We start from the raw sequence: 12903 nt of genomic DNA on the forward strand, positions 1-12903 counted from the left end.
AAGCAAAACATTGTTCAAGGAGAAGCATTTGTTAAAAACAACAAAAGAGCCTTTATGAAATATATTCCAAAACTAAGTATAAACAGCAGTGTTGAGTTTCCCCAGCTAGGGCAATTGATGTTTGATGGCATTTTAAATAGCGAGGTCAGTGGAAGAGCATTGGAAATTGACTTCTTTCACAGACTTTGAACCTTTGCTGGAAGAAATTCTTGAAAGGCCCACGTGGGGGTCATATCTCACCATAAGATCCCCTACCATGTGGACAGTGATTTTTGGTTCTGAACCTTGTTCATACCATAAAATTCTGCTAGAATTTACCACTAGCAATCTGGTTTTATCATCTCTGGTCTCTTTAGTAATGGAATTAATAGCTATGTAGAGTTAAACTAATGACATTCTTTCATAAGTAATTTTGAAGATGCTATTTTTAAACAATAATCCTGAATTTTTCTTAAAATAATAAGTGTTTTATAAATTCAAAGCAACATAAATTTTGCCCTAGCCAGTATATCATTCACTTAAAAGTTAGCAACACTGATAAAAAATTTAGTGTAGTTTTTTTAAATCAAAGAATTCTTCAATGTGCAGCTTAACTAACATCCTGACATAGGGCACTGGTGTACCATAGAAGGAAGTTTGAGTGCTAGAGTGTAGGCTTGGGTCACAGCTATTACAAATTTTAACTGTTTTTATTTCTAAGTGTTTCTGTCATATTTGGGGAGACTTACATTTCACCCCTTTTGCTACTAGTATATCTTGTGACACATCTGGAAATAGAACTCATAATGGATATTTCATAAGGATGCTACATAGACAATGAAAATAAGTGACTGTGCTATTACTTAAAACAGTGTGACATCTAAACCACCAAGCAAACTACTTCTAGAAAGGCACTGATACACACCAACAGCTGTCACTCAGATCTTTTTTGTGTGTAATTCATACATTTGCATAGATAAGTATCTTATTCAAATAGTATTTTAAATAATTATTTTCTCATCATGCACACTCAGGTGAGTGGACAACTTGCTGAGGTACAAAGCAAAGCCTAAATTGTGCAACTCAATAAAGAAATGTCATTTCTGCAGGGTAAGTGCCAAGTGGGACCTACTCAAAGCGTTGATTAAAATAACTACATTACTTCTGAAAAATCTCAGATGTTCTTTGCAGTGTTATTTACAATAGCCAAAATTTAGAAGCAGTCTAAGTGCCCATCAGTACATGAGTAGATATAAAAGCTGTGGTACATTTACACAATGGATACTACTCAGCCATAGAAGAGGGAGAAGGGGAAGGGAAAGGGGAAGGGGAAGGGGAAGGAGAAGGGAAAGGGGAAGGGGAAGGGGAAGGAGAAGGGGAAGGGGAAGGGAAAGGGAAGGGAAAGAGGAAGGGGAAGGGGAAGAGAAGGGGAAGAGAAGGAGAAGGAGAAGGAGAAGAAGGGAGAAGGAAATCTTACCCTTTGCTATAGCATGGATGGACCTGGAGAGCATTATACTAAATGAAACAAGCCAGTCAGAGAAAGCCAAGTACCATATGATTTCACTCATATGTGGAATCTAATGAACAAAATAAACTAACAAACAAAATAGAAACAGACTCATAGAGAACAGACTGACAGCTGTCAGAGCTGACAGCTACTTAAGGATATCTACCTATATCCCTAAGTAGCTTATTATAGACTGGGGATTGGGGGCTAGATGGAAAAAATGAAGAGATTAAGCAAAAAAAAAACAACAAAAACTTCATAGACACAGACAACAGTGATTATCAAAGGGAAAGGAAGGGAGTAGGTAGAAGAGGGTGAAGGGGGGATAAATGGTGATGGAGAGAGACTTGACTTGGGGTGGTGAACACACAATATAATATATAGATGATGTTTTATGGAATTGTACAGCTGAAGCCTATACAATTTTATTAACCAATGTCACCCCAATGAATTCAATATAAAAGAAAACAAATGAAAATAAAATAACTATATTCCTAACCCCCTTTCAAAAGCCCCAAATAAGTACATCTATTTTTGTATACTTTCAGTGTGTTCTCACCAAATGTTAGATTACATGGTTCCTGTGAGTGATTTTTTAAAATATTTCGTATAATCAGCATCAATGAAACCATAAGCCAGTAAAACAAACAAAAAAACATAGTATTAAAGGTATTGGACTGGTTTTGAACTTCTTTTCCTGACATATATGAGTTTTTCCTTGGTGCTAAATATTTACCCAATTCCTCAAACCCTCTATCTTAATTTTATATAAAACTGTTATTATACAGAATGTATTTTTTTTACTTTTTAACTTTATTTTTGTTGTTGACACTATTATAAATGTCCGCATTTACAATTCCCCTTTGCCCACCTCCACCCAGCCCCTGCCCGCCCCCATCCTTCCCTCTGGCAATCACCACACTATTATATGTGTCTGTGTCAGGCATATGTGTTCTTTGGCTGATCCCTTCACCTTCTTTCATCTGGTCTTCCCTTCCCCCTTCCCATCTGACAGCTGTCAGCTTGTTCCATGTATCCATGCCTCTGTTTCTATTTTGCTTGTCAGTTTGTTTTGTTCATTAGATTCCACATATAATTGAGATCATATGGTATTTGTCTTTCTCTGACTGGTTTATGTATTTTTTCAATCTACCTATATCCCTAAGTAGCTTATTATAGACTTTCTGTGGCGATAGGTAATGAAGTACAGTATTAAGTATTCCTCTATACTATGGTGATAATTTTTCAGTTTACCTTATTCATGACCCAATAATGGTTGGTATAAGCTATTTTAGTCCCCTTTTGGAACTGTAAATCCTCTCAGTTTAGAGCAATTTGGATTCACAGAACAGTGCTAAGCAACTATTTCTGGTTTCTATATTTTATTAGTAACTAATCTCTAGAAACAAGAAAGAGGCAAAGGTTAAGCATAAACATTTTTGCCTTTCCTTCCATTTTATGACCATGATGATATCTGATACTTATCTGATAGCTGTAGTCTAGTATTCAAACTCTACACAATATGTTTCTGTTCTTACCAATGACCTCGTGACTTTCTACTTGATTTGTAGTTGGTGAGGATACCTTACTATCACTCCTCTGTAATATATAGAAAAAGAACAAACCTAGCTGGGTAAAATAGCCATTAATTATGTCCTTGTGGAGTATTTAGAGATCGTGTAAATTGTGTTTTCATGAAGTAATGGTCTGCCAAGGTGTGTATGTATGAGAGAGAGACAGAGAAACAGAGAGAGTTGGTTTACTGGTGTTAAGACAGACTGCTATTTCAGGATGCATAGTTAAGTATTCAGTCCCCTCAATTTGTGCAGTTGTAGTTTTTGCATAGCCAAATCAAAAAGGGATATCCATAAGTCCTTTTCCACAAAGCTGTGGTTGAACCATCATTTTCACCTTGATATCTTAAGAAGCCAAATGGAAAGTGTACAAGTTGGTATTTGTTAAAGATTGAAAAATAATACTTACTGTTTAATCTTCTCATAATTCTGAACATGCAAAAGGATCACCAAGAGGAGTCAGTTGATCATTCTACCTCCTTAGAATACTGAGATACCAAAGTAAATCCCATGTCCATTTATTTAGTTACAGGTCAGAAGTAAAAGCAAGACAAGATGTGAAACCGGACATCCGACAGCCTCCATTCACGGACTACAGGCAGCCCCCCCTGGACTACAGGCAGCCGCCAGGGGGGGACTACCAGCAACCCCCACCCTTGGACTACAGGCAACCTCCGCTGCTGGACTACAGACAGCACTCCCCCGACACCAGGCAGTACCCTCTGTCAGACTACAGGCAGCCCCAGGTACCGCGGCCAATGAGATCATCGCAGGCCCAGGACCAAGACTTCCTGAAGTACAAACAATGAAATAGAAGGGAGGCAGAGGGAAGAACACCCTTCTGAGATAGACAGCCCAAGTTCTATTCCTAGTTATGATATCATCTGGGTAACACCCACATCCTCAAAGTGCTCTGAATAAATAAATCTTTTTCAGAATAAAGCAGGACAATCAATCAATCAGTGGGTGAGTGGTAACGGGATGAACTAATTCCTGCTAATATTAGCTAGCTAATTCCCAATATATTGTCTTGTCAAAGTTGGAAAAAAAAAAAAAAAGCTCTTACCTGGAATCTCCAATACAGATAATGCAGAAAATTTTACAGATGTCAGCAATGGAGGTATTTTACATCCATAATTATTTACATAGCCCCCTACCTCCCATTTGGTGGTAAAGGGCCAAACCCCTATGCATAACCAGCCTGCAACCTCTGTCACAAGCACCCAGTCCCTATCTACACAACACTGGTTCTTATAATTATTTGTTCATGTTAGATGTGCCTTATGGAGACTTCCATAGCCCCTCTGAGCTTCAGTTCCCTAAAAGGAGGGTCTTCCTTGCAGGCTATGGTGAGGATTCTACTTTAATGAAAAGCACTTAGACCAGAGCTTGGTAGCTAATAAATATTCAACTAGATAGCAAGATACAGATTAAATACAATTTCAATTAGTTGTGTTTTATTTAGAATTAAAGATCACCTTTATCTCCCCCAAATTTTAAGAACATTAAAGGTCAGGAAATCTTGGACATACTGCATTTTATATAAAAGACAAATTGATTGTCTGCCCTGCAACTTGATAGTCAGTAGTTTGTGCATGGAGTTGTAGTAAGACCCCCATTAAAATTTATTTTTCTAATTAGCAAACCTCTAACTTACACACATACACGTATGCACATGCACAGGACTGGTGCATTTATTTATACAGCTCCACAGCACTGAATGAGAACACTCAAAGAAAGAATATTGCCCAGGCCTATATGCAGTAATTACATGTGAAACAAGTAAGCTGATGAACATCAATGTAAACAAGCTACACCATGACCAAGGAAATGGTGTTCTGATCTGCTCAGACCTTTGGAACTTTGTCTTGCGTTTTGCTGGACTGTGAAGTCAGATTGCGTCTCACAACACCAACTCATTTGGAACAGATTATAGGAGAGAAAAAAAACAGAGAGACTGAATACAGAAGCTTCTTTGATATTAAACGATTGTTTATTCCATTTTTCTCCTGGCCCCAAAGGATTTTGATTATTTCACCGTGGACATGGAGAAAGGAGCCAAAGGATTTGGGTTCAGCATTCGTGGAGGAAGGGAATACAAAATGGATTTGTACGTGTTGAGATTGGCAGAAGATGGGCCAGCAATAAGGAATGGAAGGATGAGGGTAAGAACAGTCCTTTTTATGAAATTGCTTAATTCTGAAAGAAACCCTGGGTGCTATTAGAAGAGTGCTGAAGCATGCTATTAAGCAAACAGATGATGTAGGTTTTACTTTCTTTCATTTCATGACCCAATTTTCTAAAGTTTGACCAAAAGTTATGTAAGAATTTGATCACTCATTTTCCTGCTTACAGTCTTCTAATTGACAAATAGTGTTTTACATATATAGTTTCCCTAAAGAGTAAACTCAAGAAAAGGGGCAAGGTAATCTAAGAAGTGAAAACAGGGCTCCATATTTTTCCATGGTTCAATGATTCAATTTCCATTTGAGAGCAAACCTTTTGAAATGTATTTTTAGCTTTATGCTTTTTTCTCCACATTTATTAATCAAATGGTTCTGTGTTTCTTTGGAAATATTTCTGGTGTGTTGACTGGTCTTTCAGCTTTGATGTCGGGCAGACAGAAGCATTTGGAGAAAGGTGGACTAAGCTTCTTGGATACATGTTGTCCATAAATATGATAGCAGTGAGAATTTTCCAATTAGAGTGTAAGGCTAGAGCATATTTTTTAATGTAGTAGTTACTTTGAGGCTTCTGATTGATGGGTAACTGATTTTCATCTAAAGGTACAAAACAAAGCTTGATAACAATATAGAAAGTTAGACTCCCTTTCTTTCTGTAAAATGGTGATTAGTAAGCACATAATAAAGACTAGTTATTATTATAAATAAAATCTCGAATTCATTCTTGCCCACCCTCCTTGCTCTTATAGTTACTACAGAAAAGCTGTGGTTCTTGATTGGGTTCTTCCGCTGAGCCTCACAAATCAATTGCTCCTGGACAACTGAATAAATCTGTTATTCCTACCACCAAATCTACCATTTCCGGGATTCTCATTCCCACAGTGAAGAAGTAGAAAGTATGTAAATTGTGTCTATTTTTCTCTCTCTCTTCATAATGCTTTGACGGCTGGGAAGTATCCAAGTTGGAATCTGAACCCAAGCAAAGCTGACTTGAGAGACACCTCCACCCCCGCCCCATCCAACACCAGCGTCCTCTACACGTGGTTTTAGAATAGGCCTCCGCATGGTTTCTTGGCTCTCAGCTTCCCTGTAAACAGAAGGGTACTTTCTAAACATGCTGAAAAGCCAACTCATAAGTGGGTAAATAAAACAAAATTAATCTTTGCAGTGCAGATGAAAAGAACAGCAGGAAGGCCATGAGTGAACCAGACCCTGCAAGAGAGAATAGCCCCACCCCGACTCCCGGTGGACTTCAGACATGGCCTGTGTGGATTTCAGTAGCCAAATTTTTTTTAACAAGTGGTCTAAATGACTGGCTGTTCAATATATACAATACTTTCAAGGCATAGAAGCCTAAATATAGAAGTACTCTATGTAAAAAATAAATAATACTCTTACAAAATACAAACCAGAGTAATGGTTCTCATGGTGGTCCCTGGTATCAGCATCACCTGGAAATGTGCTACAAATGCAAATTCTCAAGCCACACCATAGACCTACGAAATCAGAGACTCTACAAGTGGGGTCATCCGGCTGTGTTTGTGTGATTCACCGCCAGGTGACTGGCACAAGTTAAGTTTGAGAACTGCTGAGTTAGAGGGAAGCTGTCATACACAGTATGATGCAGGTGGGATGTGTGTGGCTTGGGCTTTGTCAATCCCCCCTAGTGCTTGTCTAAGGAGGTTCTTACCTTGTTCCAATGGTGTGCTAGAGGTCCTCAAAGCCATGTAAACACAGATTTAGAATCCATGGGCAGGTATTCAGTTGTATGAAAGATGCTTTATCTGGCCGATAGTAAAAATGAGTCCTCTACCTGGATTTCCAGAAAAAAAAATAAAATGATATTTTGACTTCTTGTCAAAGATTAGAAAACTAAGCAACATTTCATCATTTTCCATGTCATTTTTATAAAGCCACCTATTCTTTCTGTGTATAAGCATATAAAAGGACTTATTATGCCCAGTTTTAGATAATATGGGTTAGTTTATTTTGGATTACAATATACATATATTTCTAGCATTAAGTTATCAAAAAAAAAAAAAAAGGAGCTACTTGGGAGTCACAGAGATTCCATGGATGAGCTTTTACTGCTTGATTTTTATCTCCAATCTTTAAAATAAGACTGAGGTTCGGGCTGGTGTGGCTCAGTTGGTTGGGCGTCGTCCCATGGCATCAAAACGTTGCTGGTTCAATTCCTGGTCAGGGCACTTGCCTGGGTTGAGGCCTCAATCCTCAGTGTGTGTGCAGAGGAGAAGTATAGGAGGCAGCAGATCAATGTTCTGTTCTCACATCGATGTTTCTCTCCCTCTCCCTTCCTCTCTCTCTAAAAACCAATAAAAAATAGAATAAGGCTGAGAGCTTAGCAGAAATGGATGAAAGAGTTCTTTTTCTGCTTTTTATGGATTACATTTGATATTCAAATGTTTGAAGTTTTTCTCACTCATGAATTCTTATGGCACGAGTGGAGAATTTGTCTAGGGTCACAAAATCCATGTCAGGGAAAAGGGTTACTTCATTATATAAGTTGAAAGGTACTCATATTATCCACTGTCTGAATTATATAAATATTTTGTTATCTGTATAAAGATCAATAAGTGTTCTTGATAATAGCACATAATTAATTCAGATCTTATTTTCATGTTTATTATCAGATTTAATGATTTAAAGCTAATCTTTTCCACCTTCATTAGTACTTATCTATAATTGGCAATAACTTTAAATTCACAGATGTATTTAAATTACTTCAACAAGGACTTGGACAACCAGTATTGGTGTGAATCAATGGTTTAATTATTTTAAACTAATACATAAACTGGATAACATATGTTACCAATTTGGAAATTTCACGCTGAAATTAATTAGGGACCCATTTTTCATCTTTTCTTTTTCCATCTTATTTTAAAGTTCCCACTTAATACCATTAGGGCCCAGATAAATATAGATTTTAAATTTCTGCACATATGGTGCTTATAAGGCAGCTTATACAGCAACGGCTACTATGACTTGGTTCATAAAGTTCCAAGACTCCTGAGAAAAGTAGGTGAACCAGATATTCACAGGCAACCTTTAAAAATGAGTTCAAGAAGAGACGCTAGCACCAGGTTCTTCCCAGCCTCTAAAATATGCAGGCACCGTTCTTATGCCTTCGCTAAACACAAACACATGGTTCATGATCCAATGTATTTGGAAAACACATTATTTTTCCCTTTTTCATAATCAGAAACAGGTAATGATCTGGTAATAGCAGTATACCTTAGATTAAACCCAGCACAGTAGAATTGCTCAAATCAAAATGACTATGCAAATACTGGATGATTCTGGAAAATCATTTTCGGTAACAATGAATCACTGTGCCCTTGGTTTTGGGGTGTAAATCATACTACTTTTAAAAACTTAGTTAATGTATCGGATGTAAGTCTCTGAAACTAAGACTTCCTGGGTCTTTTCCATCCGTCTTGGTTGTAGGACAGTGGTGGTATGTGCCTGTTAAGTAGTATAAGACTTTGCTAAGCATACAAAGAAAACCAGTACAGTTGCAAGCAGTGGGGCGGAGGGGAGAGCACAGAGGAGGTGACTAGAATGGATGTAAAAGCAGCCTTCTCACACTGGGGATTCTAAGAAACATTGGCACAGATGTGTATTTTTAAAGCATGCCCTTAGACATCCAAGTGATATCCCAGGCATCCAAGAGAATATTCATGAATCTTGTGATAGACAGCTAGATATATCCCAAGGGTGAGTTCCAGGTAAATGACTTGACTAGTCTTTCTGGGCAGCTGAGGCAATGAAAATTACCTTAGCAAAGATCTATGGCAAATTAGACTGTTTGACTTTCAAATCAATTAATAAATACTCACATAGAATGTAGTTGTTTTTTTTCCTCCTTGAAAAGCATGTATGTTTAGTCATTTTTTTTTTTAGTCAAATAAATACTTTCTTTCTACCTGATGAAACGAGTCAGATTAGGCAAGTATCCTGATAAGGTACAATGGATTTCTTCAAAATATGAGAACCTGCCAATAGCAAACCAGGATCAGATAGTAGTGGGGAATTTACAAACCAAAGTTCAGATACATAAGAGAGGATAAGAAACTTTTTCAGAAGCTCAGTTAGATGCTTATTTAAAAGAGAGGTTCCGGGATCCCTGTATCAGAAACATGTAAGAGTAACTAAATAAATGGATTTAAAGATGCACTAAAAATATGACTCTCTGAGGCCCTTCTAAACCCTCAGCCTCACTCAGAACCTTCGAAATAAGCAAATCTAGTACATTTGCTGTATTAAAATTTAAATCATCAATCCACTTTGTTGAAAATAGAAAGAATGATATATACCTGATAGCACTGATGGGAAGACTTGAGAAATATACCATGAGATAGAATTGATATTTTTTATTAAGACAAAAGAGTGAGGTATTCGGTTGTGAGAAGAGACATAGATTTTTTTTTCAATATATTTTTTTATTGCTTAAATTATTAGAAAGAGTATTACATATTTCTTCTTTTTTTCCCCCGCCCTTGACAATCCCCTGGCCTCCCCTACCCTCCAGTGTCTTATGTCCATTGGTTATGCTTATATGAGACATAGATATTAAGATATGTCATGGAATACAATTTAAGTTGAATAGTACAGTGAGAATAAACACCAAGAAAAACCATGTGACCATAATTACATGAAATAGTCACTTTATCAAAAAAAAGTAGAGAATAACATGTTTTTACTTTAATTACTAGATAGTTTTTCAATATCAATATTAAAAGTTGAACGACAAAACAAAATACAATCTATAAATGCAGAAAATAGTGGGAATGGGGGCAATCATCATGTCTGATTGCTTTTCTTCAGTCATCAAGTAGGCTAGTATAAGAGAAACACAAATGACATTCAGATTTAATGAAACAATATAAGAAATTATTAGAAAATATAAGTGGATATTTTTTTAAGATTGTTTTGAAATTTGTAAAATAGTCCTAATAAAGTCAAGAGGGATAAAATTTTCATAACTGATGAATAAATCTCTGGTACAATGCTCTTAGGGACACAATCTAATTAAAAACTGAAGATAAATAGGAAACACAGGAAAGAATAATGAACATGCAAAATAATTTACTGATGAAGCTCAGTGAAGCAGAGAATCTAGGAAATCAAGAGGCATTGGAGGGAAGGAATAGTAGTTCTAAGTGCTAAAATAAAAATCTCAAAATCAAAGTAAAAGAATCTGAAAGGAGATGGAGTTTTCTCTTGAAAAAGGTAAAATATTAACCCTGTTTCATAAAAGTATAATACAGTAATCCCCCTTATCTGCAGTTTTGTTTTCCATAGTTTCAGTCACTCACAGTCAACATGGATTGAAAATATTAAATGGAAAATTCCAGAAAAATAAATTCATAAGTTTTACATTGCAGGCCATTCTAAGTAGCGTGATGAAATCTCTCGATGTCCCACTTTGTCCTTCCTGGGACAAGAATCATCCCTTTGTCCAGCATATCCACGCTGTACATGCTCCCACCCATTAGTCCCTTAGTGCCGTCTTGATTAGCAGATCAACAGTGGAGGTATCATAGTGCTTCAAGGAACCTTATTTTAATTAATAATGGCCCCAAAATACAAGAGGTGTGATGCTGACAACTCAGATATGCCAAAAAGAAACTGTAAATGCTTCCTTTAAGTAAAGAAGTATGTATATATAGTGCAGGGGCGGGGACAGAGTATATAGGATTTGGTACTACCACAGTTGCATGAATGCACTAAGGGTCTTGGAACGTGTCCCCATGGATAATGGAAGACCACTGTATATTCCTCATTTCCATAAAACATATTTATATTATAAAAAAGAACATTTTAACTTCATCATCTTAACAACTGTGTAACAACTGTATATGCCCACTTAGCATTATATGTTTATTTATGAAATGGTTTACTTTCTTCCGGAAACTTATGATGCAAAAGTCTGCCTGCAGTGGGCCTTGGGTAACCTAAAACATTTTGTTAGACTGAACAATGTGCAAAAAAGGCACTGCTTACCCATCTTTAAATAAAAATAAAAAAATCCCTGATAGCAACTTCTTTTGTGTTTGTCACCTCTCCTTCTGTGGTAACATGACTAGCCTGTGGTTACAAAATGAAAGTATTTTTATTTTACATTTTGTCTTTATCAAACATAAGACCATTTGGAAGAATATTTTTAATATATGGAATAGGTATAAATTAACCGTAGTTCAAGCACCCTTGAACGGTAGCCTGATTTAAAAAACCTTACCTATCTCCCATGATTCCATTCTCCTCCTGCTCTCCAGCCCTGGAGGTGACCATCACCCTAAGTAAATACTTGCCATTCTTTCCAGTTTTACCACATATGTGTATACCTCTCAACTGCATCATCTAGCCTTGCACACTTTGTGAACTTTATGTAAATGAATCCTACTGTACATGTTCTTCTCTGTGGTTTTCTTTTTATACTTTCTGTTCATAAGACTCATTCAAGTTGATACATAAAGCTGTAGTTTATGTCCACTGCTATAAACTACTCCATTGTATGAATATGCTACATTCTATAATAGTTAACTATGGATATTTAAGATTTTCCCTGTCAATGGATATTTGGGCTATTTCCACTTTTTTATAACTAACAATCCTTGTACATTTCCCGCCGCTCATGGGCAAGAATTTCTCTAGATCAGACTATATACCTAGGTGGTCACATATTTAATGTAATTAAATAACACAAATATATTTTCCTACATGGTGATACAATTTATATTTACACCAGCAATGTAAAAACATTTCCCTCATCTTATGTAAAGATGAGATTCTTTATGATGCCCTTTGATAAAAATATCTTAATTTTTGTGTAATTGACTTAATCAACTTTTTTCTTTACAGTTTCTACTTTCTGTATCAGCTTTGAAAAATAATTCACTCATATTCTTAAATAGATCCTATATCTTCTTCTAAAAGTTATATAGTTTTTCTTTCCATGTCTAAGTCTTTAGTCACCTATAATTATTTTCTCTGTATAATATAAGGCAGAAATCCAATTTCAGTTTTTCCATGTGGATAACCACTTATCACAGCACCATTTCTCCCCTATCTGCGATGACAGCTCTATAATAAACAAAAATTCTGTAACTGCAATGGTCTACTTATAGACCATTATCTATACTGTCCTGATGGTCTAATTGTCTGTACCTACATCACTGTTCTGCTTTATCTACCTTTTAATAAGTGTTGAGTTTTGAGGAAGAAACTGCCCCTCCCCTCATCCCCAGATACACAGCTCAATTCTTCAGGACTGTTTGGATATTCTTGGGCTTTTGCTCTTCTGTGTAAAGTTTTAGCATTTGCTGTTCCTATTAAGAATTTTGGAATCTATAAGTTAATGTGGGAAACTTGCATCTTTATAATAATATATAAACTTGATATAATCCGTTATTTAGTTTTTCCATAAACTAATCAAACTTTTATAGTTTTTTTCATAACATAGCTGCAAATATTTTGCAAGATTGATTCTAGACCCTTTATATATTTTATTTTTGCTCTTGTATATAATATTTTTAATGCAACATTGAAATATAATATTTGTTACCAGTAAAAAGAAAGTTGATTTTTATATATTGATCAATCATCCTATATAATAAAAGCCTAATATGCAAATTGTCCC

General features: G+C 36.1%; 1 protein-coding gene across 7 annotated transcripts in view; it reads left to right on the forward strand.

The window, feature by feature from the left end:
• MAGI2 (membrane associated guanylate kinase, WW and PDZ domain containing 2) overlaps nt 1–12903 on the forward strand; it is a 1130082-nt gene that overhangs the window by 1031342 nt on the left and 85837 nt on the right. For all 7 annotated transcript variants that reach the window (XM_070424553.1, XM_070424554.1, XM_070424557.1 and 4 more), the window contains 2 exons: nt 3587–3806; nt 5082–5225. In XM_070424553.1, coding sequence (XP_070280654.1) covers nt 3587–3806; nt 5082–5225 — 364 coding nt within the window. The remainder of the gene's footprint in view (nt 1–3586; nt 3807–5081; nt 5226–12903) is intronic.

The sequence above is a fragment of the Myotis yumanensis genome, unplaced genomic scaffold (genome assembly GCF_028538775.1).
Source record: "Myotis yumanensis isolate MYYU_CA2020_CCGP unplaced genomic scaffold, mMyoYum1.0.hap1 SCAF_9, whole genome shotgun sequence".
In the NCBI taxonomy this organism is placed as follows: Eukaryota; Metazoa; Chordata; class Mammalia; order Chiroptera; family Vespertilionidae; genus Myotis; species Myotis yumanensis.